Below are 14,731 nucleotides of genomic sequence, written 5' to 3'. Positions count from 1 at the left end.
AACTACATTGTAAAGTTACACTTGAACAACTAGCAATATGAAAATTTTCCATTGCTCTGAAAATATTCATATTGTATCATTAAAGACAAAAGAATCTTTTTAACTACTTTAAAAACTAAAACATTCCACACATCTCAGGGAACTGAGCTTTGAAGGTTTAGAGTAATATGTTCTAAAACACTATCATTACTAATCATGAATGAATTTAATTAATCAAATTTTGGGGAAAATTGGACAAGTCAGTTAATTAAATATCTTTTAGTTTAATCTTAGTTATAAGCAGAGGTTACATTTGTCACATCATTTTATGTCATACTATGATGTCTTACTTAGAAATATATTTTTAAATACTTGTTAAATGAATTGAATGACATAAATTCATTTGCCTTTTTCTTTCAGAAACAAAGAATTATATAGATTTCCAAAAAAAAAAAATGTCAGCTTGACTAGATTCCAGTAACACACTTTTTAACTGAAAACATAATTACCAGAAATGGAAACAAAAAGATGTGTCTAAGGTCATCAGAAAAGGTATTAGTATGAAAATGAAATTTTGAGCCATCAGTTTGTTACTCAAATTGACATTGACTCAGCTAACAAAAACATTTAAATTTCATTTCCAAATCCACTTAGTAAATCTAGTTCCAGTTAGAGCATCTTTAATGTGTAAAAGGCTCAGTGAAAGCAAGTATTCACCATGCAAGTCACAGCTAGGATTCCCTTAACCTACTGCCCTCCACACACATCACTCTCTGTTAAACAGGCAGCCACTGCCAGATGCTCCTGTTAAAAATGGTCACAGATGGTCAGCTGTCCAGTTAACAGAACACATTGCCTTCCCAATATCCAAAAGTAAGGAGGAGAGCTCTTAGTACTTGCCTGCTTGGTGGGTTAAACACATTCAACTGCTCTAAGCTTGGCCAGGCCCCAACGTTGACTTTCTAGAAAAGGAAGGCTAGACCCTAGGGGTCTCAAGATTAAAAGGCACCTTAATGGTGATCCAGTCAACAGCTGTACAATGCTTGAACCCACACAACTGCATCCCTGCCAGCCAGTCGCCATTCAGGCTGTGACCTGGCAGCTCCAGTGGTGCAGAACCTGCTGCCTAAAAGGAAAGCCTTACAGCTGCACAGAGGCCTCCATTACCTTGAACTGCAAGTAGTCCAACATCTAACTAATTCCACAGTCAGGAACACTGAGCTATTTAAACAGATGTGGCATACTAACTATAACAAAATAATTTCCTAGTTTACACATTAAAAAAGTGATTTTAGGGCTGGGGTTGTGGCTCAGTGGTAGAGCGTTCACCCAGCACGCACGAGGCCCTGAGTTTGGTCCTCAGCACCCGTAAAAATAAATAAATAAAATAAAGGTATTGTGCCCAACTATCAAAAAAAAAAAAAAGTGATTTTAAACAGAGGTACCTCAATGAACATAAAAACAACATAAAAACAAGGGCTGAGGATATAGCTCAGTTGGTAGAGTGCTTGCGTTGCAGGTACAAGGCCCTGGTTTTGATCCCCAGAAGCACAAAAATGAATAAACAAATAAATAAATAAGAAATAAAAGCAAAGGCAGCAATATATGCAATTTATTTTTAAAACACAGGAGGAAATAAAGGTTTATAGTTTTGAAAGCTATTATTCAGAGATTATAAAAAAGTTCAACAAAAATCAATGGGTCTCCCTCTCCCCACCATAAGTAATATATGCATGTATCTCTAAGTATACATGCATTTATCTATCTAATGTACTATAGAAAATCTAAAAATTTTAAAGAACTTTTAATTGCCAAAGTTTTAATAAAATGTTTCTCTAAGTTTTTTTGGTAAGAACAGCCCTGTTTTTTTTTCTAACAAATTATTCATCTCTTTAGAATAAGCTACCCATAATGTATGCACAAGAAGAGCACTCTTAAGAGTATTTCTGTATATCTTCAACATATTTATATCTTCCCTATAATGAGGAAAGTGTAAGTACTAAGTTTGATCTATGATTTTTCATCAATAGTTGCCCCAAATCTGTTTTGCTTTGAAAAATTCAGACAAGTACTGAGTAAAATATTTCCAAATCAATAATATGCACATGTAAAAGGACAACACACTGAGAAGCCATGGGCAGAAATAAACACTGCTGATTTTAGGAACAGGAGGCTGGGCTGACATCATCTCAGTATCAATGGATTAAGAAAGGTCAACCCAGAACATATGTAACTTCTCCTCATCGTTCATAAGGCTGTGTGACAGAGATCGATAATGAAACTTATTTAATTTAATACAGATTAAATTAAAAACCAACATAATAAGATTATAAGCAAAATACCATCTGGAAACCATGGTGAGGAACTGCAGGATGGAGTTCTGTGTCTTTGCATCTGAAAACAGGTTCCTACCAGTGTGTCTACCCTGAAGAGACTCAAGTCCAGTGCTGCTTTGATAGCCTGTGCAATGAGGCCATGGAAAGATATGGTGAAGCCCACCATGGGACAACTGTGCTTCATACCCCTCACCTACAAAGGGCATTCTGAAGGAAAAAGCCAGAGTACTTTGCAAAATTCTGAAAAATTCAGAAGACCCTACAACCACTCAGCAGGCATTTGGGTGGCAATCATAATTGAAGTGACCACTTGGAACTTCAGGGTAAAACTCTCTTAAAGAGCAACAAATAGCTAAGTGTGCATTTACACCCTGCTGAGTAGATGTCTATATTCATGAATTCATTTTGAGACAAAAGTTCTTTACTTTCTATTAAACATTTTTACATCATGAAATTCTTTATTCCCTGCAAGAGTGGGGGAAAAAAACAGTATCAACATTATTAATGAGCCCAAACACAGAGGTGATTTTTCCCTCCAATGTTCTGGGTTAGAACTACATGCAATAAATGTTTACAGTTACATGTTTTCCCCCCAAGTACTAGAGATCAAGCTCAGGGCCTCGTGCATGCTAGGCAAGTGCTCTTCCACTAAGCTATGTCCTCAACCCCGTTACTTTTAAAAACTTTCTTCTCTGAGACAGGGTCTTGCTAAGTTGCCCAGGCTAGCCTTGAACTTGCGATCTTCTTGTGTCAGCCTCCTGACTGAAAAGGCATTATTTTAGACATGATTTATGTAAATTACTTCATACCTACATAGCACTTTGAGACAAATTCTAAATTAAACTTAATTATTAAGTATTATTTATGTGTTTGGTGAAATAACTATTCTACATGCCCAATAACTGTTCAGGATCTCACTCTACCAGAAGCGAACTCTAGAAAGACAAAAAGATTCTCAGAGTTGGAGAAAAGAGAGAAAGGAAGCCTAGCTACCTGACTTCTGCCAGTCTGATCAGTAAGACATACATAGTGACATACTAAAATCAAATATTTTCTTCTTAGTATCAAATTAATTTTCTAGCCTATAGCTTTTTATCCAGCTGGCTAGAGAGGAAGGATAAAAGGAAAAGCAGAGTACAGACTCACTCACCCAAGCCACTGAGAGTGTACAGAAGATCACTGGTATCTAAGAAAATGGGTCCATTCTCCTGCTGCCCTTCCTCTTTGTAGAACAGCTTGTAGCCCTGAATGGCTGCTGGGTCTTCAGAATCTTGCTGCCACTTCACAGAAATGGTGGTACAGTTCAGAGGCTCCAAATGTAACTCTGGAGACTTAGGGGCTAGAAAAATTCACCAGAAAATTTACGTACAGACAACACAGAGTTCCCAAGAAAATTGCAGATCTCACAACTTCAAGCCAATAGTTATAAAAGGTTCAATTCCAACAACTATACTTAAACTTTCCAAAGTTTTTAATGATATTAAACCTTGAGATAGTTTAATTTAAAAATATATATTACCTTAAAAGACTAAAGTGTACAAGTACTATCTATGAAGTATTTATACATTTTTTCCATAATTTTGCCCATCTAATATTCCTCTGTGATAAAGAGAACAGGCATTATTATCAAATAAGAAAATCAGTCATAGTATATTCCACCTAAGTAAAAAGAAAGGCCTAGAATCTTTCAGTCTTTAATATTAATTAGGTCTTTATTAATAAATACTTTTGTAATTGTTTGATTTGGAATGTTCTAACCATGAAGATTTTGCTAAGCAAACTAATACCCTAACCAAAAATTTTACATGGTAATGTGCTTTATACAAAAGGGACTATTAAATACAAAGTCTAATTTTGTTCCAATTAATTCTATGAATGAATACACAACACACACACACACATTTATTTTATTTTATTGGTACTGGGAATTGAACCCAAGGGCACATAACCACTGAGCACATCCCCAGGCCCCTTTTTGTGTGTGTGTGTTTTAATAGAGACAAGATCTCTTTGAGTTACTTGGGGCCTCACTAAGTTGCTCAGGCTGGTTTTGAACTTGTGATCCTCCTGCCTCAGTCTCCCAAGCCACTGGGATTACAGGTGAGCACCACTGTACCCAGCTTAGATTTTTTTTTTTTTTTTTTTTTTTTTGAGAGAGAGAGAGAGAGAATTTTATTTATTTTTTAGTTTTTTGGCTGGACACAACATCTTTGTTGGTATGTGGTGCTGAGGATCAAACCCAGGCCGCACGCATGCCAGGCGAGCACGCTACCGCTTGAGCCACATCCCCAGCCCTAGAATATATATATTTTTTAATATTCATTTTTTGTTGTAGTTGGACAAAATATACCTTTATTTTACTTGTTTATTTTTATGTGGTGCTGAGGATCAAACCCAGCACCTTGCTAGGTGAGCGCTCTACCGCTGAGCCACAACCCCAGCCCTGGAATATTTTTATTAGTAAAATGAAAATTTTAAAAATGAACATAAACTAAGAGAGAAAAAATTTGATTCAAAGGTAAAAATATTGTATTATTACTCCTCAACAGTCCTGACAAGCCTACCTTTCACACTTGTAGCTTTGGGTGTTCTATGTGAAGTCCACACTGATGACTCTCCTAGCCCCACACGGGTGGCAGCAGTAATCCGGACAAGATAGACACTATCAGGTTTCAGGTCTTCCAAAAGATACTCATGCATGGTCCCAGGGAGCTCTAGAACTTGGATGGAATTCTCAGTACTTAGGCGGAAGGACAAGCGATATAGCACCACTTGGCCCCGACGATATTTGGCTGGGATTGGCAGCCAGGAGACGAGAATGTCAGTGGGACTTCGACTTGTCAAACTAATTTCAGGAGGCCTCAGGGGAACTGAAAATTACATAAGAAAACATTGTTTAAAAATATTTAAAATCAAGTTACTACTTACCACACCAGTATCTATTCAATTTTATTAACAGCAATATATAACATCATAAAAGAGGCATTTTCAGTTATAGCACAGGTATTCAGAGAAGCAGAGTACAAACCAGAAAAAAGGAAGAAAAAATAATGAGAGTGGATAAGTATATGGGATGAAAGAAAGTAAGCTTCTTATCACTGTTGTGACTGTTGTCTTGTGTAGGATGAATATGCAAATACTTGATGCTCACATGAAATTGAGATTACTTTTCAAATAATCCTACCTAGTGCCTTTGACACAGGGAAAATACATTGCACAAGGGTGGGGAAGTGTAGGATTTGTAGGATTATAACCTGGAAAATAATTTTTTCAAGTCTAGAAACCAATGTGAATTTTGTATTCTCAATTATAAAATATGCTATCTTATATGAAAATCATTTTCCTCCAATAATTTAAATAAAATTGGCTTTCCAGGAAAATGAGCCCAATATGGTGGTAGGCAACATCATACTAAGAGTAAAGACTAGCCTCTCGGTGTCTGAATCCTTATTCTACCAGTTACTATGGTGGTCTTTGTATGATTGTGACCAATCAACTTCTCTGTGTCTAGGTTTCTTCTTCATACACAAAATGAAGACAGGATTGGTTTCTTCTGTGGTCTTCCCCATCTCGGTAAATGGCAATTATTTACCTAACTGCTCACGCCATAAACTGAGCTGTCATCCTCTACTCCTCCACACACTCCACTTTGAGTCCTATGGCTGCATGACCTCCACTGCCACCCCTTGGTCCATGCCACTACCACCTTTGGCCTGTATCATTGCAATAGCCTAACAGATTGCCCTGATTCTGCCCTTTTCCTACAATCTATTGTCAACGCACTAGCCTGTTAAAACACAAGTCAGATCACTTCTGCTCAAAACAATTTCATTTCATTCAAAGTAAAAGCCAAAGTTCTCTGGCTTCATACAAAACCCTACCCAACTGCTAGACTGGCTTCCTGGTTTGTTGCTTCATTTTCTACTGTTTCACCCTTTTTTCTCCCACTCTAGCCATTTTATGCAGGCCTTTTGCAATTCCACCTCCTCTCCCTGAATACGCCTGTCCCAGTCACCTGACTAGCGCTCCTTTATTTTCATTTCTTTCAAGTCTTCTTCAAATGTCACCCACTCAGTGAGCCCTTCTCTGGAGATAACTGTCTAAAACCTCAAATTCCGCAGCACATCATGCTCCACTGCCCTACATCTTTTCGCCTTTTCTTCCACACCTCACCACTGTCTAACAGAGTATATAATTTATTCTTTGTTTGTTGTTCCTATGCTCCCTTCCCCTCCAGAAATTTAGCTCCATATTGAATAACACATAGCAAGTGCTCAATAAATATTTGTTGAATGAATGAAAGAGTAAGTGGAAATGAAAAAAACAATTTAAGGATTTCTGAGTTCTTTATGTTTATGAACCATTAATAGAAACCCAGTCATTAGAGAAACCCAGTCAAGAAAGTATCATGAAACATTTCTATTTCATAGCTGTGAAAAAAAGTCCAATGGAGTTAATCACTTGCCCAAGGCCCCACAGCTAGTGAGGGAAGGAGCAGACCTAGACAAAGCAGACAGAGCTTGCATCTTTGTCCTCCATATTCTACTGCCTCTTATATAATACTAGCTCCCCTACCATAGAGTTATGTAGGGATAAAATGGGATGACAGAGGCAGAGTTTCTGGAACAGCGTGAGTGGTAAGTGCTCCTTCAGTATGAGCTGTAATACAATGTCACACCCTGAAATTGAGACCAACACAAATCAGTATGTGAACGGGGTTTAGAAGGTGGGAGAGGCCAGTGCGAAAAATTTGAAAAGCAGTGTCAAAAAGGTCTGTATGCCATCCACAAAACAAAAAATGTTGCAGAGTAAGGAAATGTTTACTATAACTGAAAAGTCAAGCCTTAACAAGTAGCTTGCTATGCTTAGACTCATTTTCTTCAAGGACATGGAGGAGGAATATAACTAATACATGTACGTGCACATATGTCATGCATTAGCTGAAGATGTCATATATAGTATGGCTCACTCTGAAGTGGAACAGACTCTTAGATGAAAACTAAAATTTGAAATTCAGCATCCAGATAAGTGAAAAATTTTTCATTCAGTCAAACCCTGAATTTATAAACATCTAAACAAGTAGCATTAAAAAGATGTAAGAGATCTGGGGCCAAATGAATAAAAAAAGCAGGTTTGGAAATTATTTATATAGAAATGTTTTGAAAACTAAGAGTAGATTATCCTGAGAACGACGACACGCATGTTAAGGGAGAACAGTGAAAGCAAGCATTAATTCCCTTTCACACTACAGGGTACAAACACTGGGCCCACGAGAACCGTGGAGAGAGAACCTGTCTTTTACAACATGATATGAAGAGCCCAAAGAGGACCATTTCTCCTGGAGCATTTTAATGGAAAGAATTCCCCAACACCATCAGAAAATATAGAGGACTGCCCTCCCTGGAAAGAACTACAGCTCAGTGATCAAGTAACAAATTGAACAAGTAATAAAGCATCTAGTAATAAACTATGTGCTATTTGATTACCTAAGAATTTTTAAACTGATGGGTAAAAAAGTTTCATAAACTACCAGTTTCAGAAGTCCAATGCCTTTGACCAATAGTCACTATAAACACTCAATATGTAACATTCATTACATCTATTCTGACCAGGAAAAACTCAGGTTTTATTCTATTTTGTAAAACAATTGCAATATATTTACAATTTAAACAGGAAATACAATGAATATGTAAGAATATTATTAAGATCTGTTTTTTGAATTATAAATAAAATTGCTTTAACCTTATCATGTTACTGGCAAAAAGCAAGAGTCCGATTTGAAATGACAAATTAGCCTGCTGTTTAACAATCTGTTTTTTTTTTTTAACCAAATACAGGATTTTCCCATTTAAAACACATTTCTTGAAAATTACTAAATATATGAATGTTCATACATAAAAGACCTAGAATCATGTTTTCTTACCATCCTCTAGGGTATTCTGGGTCACATGGTCAGACATCTGGCTGGCTCCCATTGGCATATATGCCACAATGTAGAAAGTATAATTGCTGGCAGGCTCCAAGTCATCAATAATATAATGAGTTGTATCATTTCCAAGGACTACCTGATACTCTTCATTATTTAAACCTAGATAAAAGAATCTGTGTTTAAAAACTACAAATGTTCAAATAAAGCTTGTAAGACCATTTCCCCTCACTATCAAACACGGGTCCTTGGGTTTAATCTCTGTTAATTTTCTGTTAATTCTGTTACTTTTTTTTTTTTACACAAAACCATTTTGGGAGCAGAAAGTTCTTTATTTTCTAAAAAAATCAAGTAATTTGTCTTGCTACAAATTACTAGTTTAAATTTTTCCTGAATAAATCAAACTGAAAAGAACTAATCTCTAAACTTCTTTTTCTATCTAGTCAAATCCTACAGCAGACACAGTCTACAGCAGTAACAAATGTTTAACATAACAGAATAAAATAACTTACAACAGCGTAAATTTGCTTGCTTAAACTCATGATTTTCTTTCTTTTTATTCCTTGCCCCCCTCCCCTTGTAAACATAAATGGAGAGACAGGGAACGCAATGACTCTATTCTTTATGAAAACAAAACAAACCAAAAGTTGCCCAAAAGATCTCATTTTGCCCCTAGAGATTCTATTAAATTTGACTGACACAAGTTGTTCTTTTTATTTATCCTGAGAGCAAAAGAACTGGGAGGCACAGAATGTACTTCGAATGTTTTATTCCACAGTGAGGTTTTTTTGTTTTTTTTTTTTAAGAAAAAAAAATTCTCAGCAATTCTTAATAAAATATGCATGGCAAGGTATAGAAGAGGATTTGTCTTTGTGGAATTTAATTCCTACAGAGCAGACCTACAAAATGGAACAAGAGCACTGGCTCACAATTCACAGTAAATGCACGTCAACTCAATCAAAACTCTCTTAAGGACAAGTCCCTTCTCCCCACACTGGATTTATAAACAAAACAGAAGGCAAATTCCAGTATTAAGTTTTCCCACATTTCTGAATTAACTTGATAGCATTTTAATTAGACAAGATTACAGGCATTTCACAACAGACTGGCTAATGGCTCGTTAATTAGGAACTGCATAGTACGATTTCTGACCTACCAAACAAGGTCCTTGAGTTCGAATTAAAAAGCCTTGTTCATTCCTGAATAGACCACTGAGCCGCATGCAGAGGCTCTAATGAAACAACCATAATAGCGAACAAGAGTGGACTCCACCAAACCAGCCTTCCTTTTACCTTCCTAAATCACTAAAGAGGGAATTAACATACTCCAACATGCTCAGTTATCAGACTTCCATTCTTCTGGCTTCTATGACCTCTGATTTACATTCAAAATATTCCTTTTCAAAACACTACTTCAAAGTGCAAAAAACAAATGGCAGTAGCAGCAACAAACCACCTGTCTCTATAGACAATTTTAATATCCCACCACTCTTCGGGTGTTTGGATTTGTTTTTAATGTACAGTGCATAAAAGCCAGGCTGTTTGTGGAAAGAACTAAAATTTGTACAACTTTGCCATGGTTTCTATAAAAAGTCAATGGAGAAATCTAGGATTTATAAGTAGTTTTTCTCTTTCCTCTACAATTTTTGCCAAAAGATATAGGGATTTTAAAAAAGATATAAAAAATGGAACCAATAATTCTAAATAAGAATTTTAATATCCACTTGATTGTTACTTTTATACAGTGATATATCAGTAGTGTCTTGTTCGATTTTCAAAATATTCCACATGATTTCAGGAAATGTTCAAAATATACAGAATCAAATACATGGAAAATTTTATCATGTTTACCTTCCACCTTAAAGATAATATGCTATAGTCTCTATAGTTCACTATATTATTTTACCAGTTACACCACTGTTCATACTTATCTCTCTATCTAAAATAGGTCTAAGTCTCAGTTAAGGAATTTATACTTTGGCTGGACTCAAATGCATAGGTATGCCACTTTGTAATTCTTAGCAGGCAGCGATGTCCTGCATTAACTGGTGTTTGTTTATAAACAGAAAAACCTTAAATTATACTAATATGCAAAGTGCACATCAAAAGAAAATTTAGAGAAAAATACATTCATAGGCAAGAGATTATTAAAGAGATAAGTGCCATCTGGGCACAGAGGCATACACCTGTAATCCCAGCTACTCGGGAGGTTGAGACAGAAGAGTCTAAGTTTGGAGCAACTTAGAGAAACCCTGTCTCACAAAAAAAACACAGGACTGAGAGTGTGGCTCAGTGTTTGTCTATGATACGCAAGACCCTAGGTTCAATTCCCAATGCCACCAAGAAGAAAAAAAGAAAAAGGAGAAAGATAAATGCCGTAAAATTTCAAAAATATTTTGGGGTCTTATGTAAGACAACATTCATTCTAAAAACAAATCCTTGATAGTAAACAGCACTTATAAATAAACACTATTCAAATTGCTTACCTTCTGCTTTCATGTAGTGCACGGAATAAGCAATGACCTTGTCTGAGTTATAAAGTGGCCTCTCCCAAGCTAAAAGGATGGCTGAACTTGACATGGTTTCAGCATGCACATTATAGGGAGCACTGGGTCTATCTTCCGACATTACTACAGTCAGTCTGGCTCTAGATAAAATAGATCCTTGGCTATTCTCAGCCATGCACTGATAAATAGCATCATCTTCAGGAATAATCTGATTAATTACCAATTTACTGAGGAAAGAAAAAAATTATTTATGTCCATGAAAAATTCCAAGAATGATGCAAAAATAAAGTTCAGTTATTGCTAAGTATACTCTCATTTTAAATGACAAAAGTTAACTGAGAACAAAAAAAACTGTATAATCAGCCCTAATTAAAAACATTCTACACTAATTACTTAAAATTAATCTTATATATTTTCTGAGTCTCTATAAGGTGACTTTAAAAAAACTGGCTTTTAATAAGAAAGTACACTCTTTAACAAAAGCACTTTAACTCATACAATATTACAGTGAATGCATAACATTGAGGTCAACAAATTTTTTAAAGTTTTGCTCAGCATAAAGTATGTTACAAGAATTCATATTTATACTATAAAAATCCACTCTTCAAATTGCTAAGTTTGAACTGTGGAGGAATTCTTAGAGAATAAATTATTTCCTTCTAATTTCCTTATTTGATGTAAGAAGGAACTGACACCCAAAGAGTTAATTTGCTTGCTTATGGTAACTTAGGTAGTGGTCTGCCAGGGATAGAACCTAGATTTGGGAAACTGTCCAATATTCATTTCATTATAATCCAACACTTCTATGATCCATGTACAAAATACAAAAGATCTATGGCATGTTAATATTATAAAACTTAAATTAATTTCTTATTTGTTTTAATTTAGTTTTAATTATCAGGATTATTTAGCTATTTGATATTATTATAATCATGTCACATAAAAATTACTGAAGTCATTATTTCTTATAAAATGGTAGCAAAATTATATAACCCACCTGTTGTACATTTTAATTCTACCATTTGAATGTATCTTCCTTCCATTTTTCAACCATGACATTTTGGGTGAGGGGATTCCTTCGGCCTGACAAACAAATCGAGCAGTGCCAGCTCGAGGTCTCGTTAAACTTTCTGGCCATTCAACAAATGAAGGAGGTGCTGTTTTTAAAGAAAAAAGAAAATATTCCTATGATCCCAACCAGAATGACAGAAACAGTCAAGGAAGTGTACATCAAATGAAACAAGTTGCCTTTCTAAAGATGTCTGACATTCTGAGCCTCCTGTCCACATCCCCATACCTGCCCAGGTACCTTCTCTCTGCACTGCTCATTAGTGTCCACTTCCTCCATGTTTTTGCTACTGAGACCATTTATATAAACACATCAAAAGTATGCATGCCCATAGTCCTTCTTAACTGAGCCCAACATAAGGCCACTTGTGAATACATACAATCAATAAGTTCAAATTTTAGATTATTGAATGGGTATGGATATGTGGGTAGATGAAAAAGAGAAGAAAGGAGGCTAGCAAGTGGGGTTTGATCCCCAGCACCACAAGAAAAGAAAAAAAGAGGAAGAAAAAGGGAAAGATCAATAAGGAACATGCAAACAGGATAGTGACTTCAGAATGGTTCTGTAGCTATACTTAATAAAGGAATTTAATTTTCCCCTAAAATTTATCGTTGTAAACTATACTTCTTACCCACCTTCTCATCAATGCTACAAAACTCAAGAGTAAGGTATAAATAAGATAAAATGGCAAATGTTAAGATGTAAGATTCTCCTGATTATGGAATGAAAGAATACATACCTAATACAGTTAAAGTTGCCATGGCAACTGTAAAGTTGCGTGTGCCAGGGGTAGTAGCCCGACAAACATACACTCCAGCATGTTGTAATTTGACATCAGATATCATGAGATTACCATTTCCAAGCACCCGAGTATTAAAGACATCAATGGACTTGTGATCTATTCCAAAGAGAATATTTCAGCTAAAACAATGTAACATATAATCCAAAATTGTACCAAAAGACAACTATCCAAGCAATCAATCATGAAAAGCATAAAAATGATCTATAGTAAAACCTCTTATCTACATGCTGAAATGCCAAAAGAAGCCACTCAATTTCAAGTGCCAAATGTGTTTTATTTATAAAATGAAAATTTTTACTTTTTTTTTTTTGAATGAACAAAGTTTAAGGAAAAGACTCACATATCGAGAGAAGACTTACCAAGACGGCTCCAAGAAATGATTGGTTTGGGATTTCCTGTGGCCATACACTCTAAAACAACAGTCTGATGAAGAGACATTGTTATGTTCTGTGGACCTGCTATAATGGTTGGAGTGTAGAAGGATTTAGACTCCTTTGCTTTGGGGAGGAAAAGACAGAATTCAAAAATCAAATATAAGTGAAACACCGTTAAAACACCAATTCTTAGTCACTTTTTCTAAACAGGAAACTTCTTTAATCTTTATTGAGATATAACTCCCATGTCATACAATTCACCTATTTGACGTATGTAATTCAATGGTTTTTAGAATTTTCAGAGTTATGCAACTATTACAACAGTTAATTTTAAGACATTTTCAACACTCCAAAAGATATCCATATCTATTAGCAGCCACCCTCCAATCTTCTCTCTATATAGCCTGATACCCATTTATCAAGTTTCTGTTTCTCAGAATTTGCCTATTTCTAGACATTTTATGTGAAAGAAACCTTAATATGATATTTTTGTGACTGACTTATTTTCACTTAACCTAATGTTTTAAGATTCACACATACTGCTGAAACGTGTCAGTACTTCATTCCTTTTTTCTGAATAATAATAAAATAATATTCAGCTATGGATAAAACATTTTATTTTTCCATTTTTCAGTTGGTGGATACTTTAGGTTACATCCCTATCATTCACTTTTAAAAAAAATTTTTTTTAGACGTTGATGGACTTTATTTTATTTATTTATTTATATGTGGTGCTAAGAATCGAACCCAGTGCCTCACATATATGCTGGGCAAGTGCTCTGCCACTGAGCCACAACCTAGCCCCCATATCATTGCACTTTTAATTGAGATTGAAGCATTATTTAATACTTCAATGGATCTTGGTAATTATGTGACAGTGGAAAATTAAGGAAGAATTAGCCGGGCGTGGTGATGCAGATTTTCTTCCTTTATATCCAATTAAATTTAAATTTAATTATTTTAAATTAAAAACTAGCATCTCTATACATAATTCATTTTAATAAGTTATATATTTCTTTCTTTATAGTCATCTCTATAAAATTTCCCTCCTACCTATATCATGTATGGCCAAATATAAAAAATCATATTCACTTAATATTAACAATAACAATTTCTGAGCACTGAGATCAAGGATGGTATTTTTAAACTTTTATGTTTATACTTTTTCCATGGTTTAATATAAAAATTTTATAAATATTACTTTTTACAACAAATATGTATTGTTTGTGCACATACTGATTATTATTTCTCTTAAAACAACAAACAAAAGAATAAGAGACTATAAACAAATATATTGACAGTAGACAACTCTGGTGTAAACAGATGATTGTTATGTTCTTTTTATGTACTTTCTATATTTTATGCTTTTAAAACCAAAAGTGAAATATTTATAAAAGAAACATTCACTCTTTCTTAAATTTGACATAATAGAGCTAGAGGTGTAACTCAGGGATAGAGCACTTGCCTAGCATTTGTGAGGTCCTGGGTTTGATCTTCAGTACTTTAAAAAGAAAAGGAAAGCCAGACATGGTGGCACACATCTATAATCCCAGTGATTCAGGAGGCTGAGGCAGGAAGATCCCAAGTTCAAAGCCACCCTCAGCAACTTAACAAGTCCCTAAGCAACTTATTGAGTCCCTATCTCAAAATAAAAATATAAAAAGGGCTGGGGATGTGACTCAGTGATTAAGCATCCCTGGGTTAAATCTAAGGAAGGAAGGAAGGAAGGAAGGAAGGAA

General features: G+C 35.2%; 1 protein-coding gene across 1 annotated transcript in view; it reads right to left on the bottom strand.

Annotated features, from left to right (window-relative positions):
* Positions 1-14,731, bottom strand: part of Prtg (protogenin) — a gene marked incomplete at its 5' end in the record, with an annotated part of 124,444 nt that overhangs the window by 49,553 nt on the left and 60,160 nt on the right. The window contains 7 exons of the mRNA XM_015480086.2: positions 3,466-3,654; positions 4,880-5,185; positions 8,239-8,403; positions 10,727-10,974; positions 11,745-11,904; positions 12,556-12,714; positions 12,978-13,115. Coding sequence (XP_015335572.1) covers positions 3,466-3,654; positions 4,880-5,185; positions 8,239-8,403; positions 10,727-10,974; positions 11,745-11,904; positions 12,556-12,714; positions 12,978-13,115 — 1,365 coding nt within the window. The remainder of the gene's footprint in view (positions 1-3,465; positions 3,655-4,879; positions 5,186-8,238; positions 8,404-10,726; positions 10,975-11,744; positions 11,905-12,555; positions 12,715-12,977; positions 13,116-14,731) is intronic.

The sequence above is a fragment of the Marmota marmota genome, unplaced genomic scaffold (assembly GCF_001458135.2).
Source record: "Marmota marmota marmota unplaced genomic scaffold, marMar, whole genome shotgun sequence".
Classification (NCBI taxonomy): Eukaryota; Metazoa; Chordata; class Mammalia; order Rodentia; family Sciuridae; genus Marmota; species Marmota marmota.
This window is presented reverse-complemented; position numbering and strand designations above follow the sequence as displayed.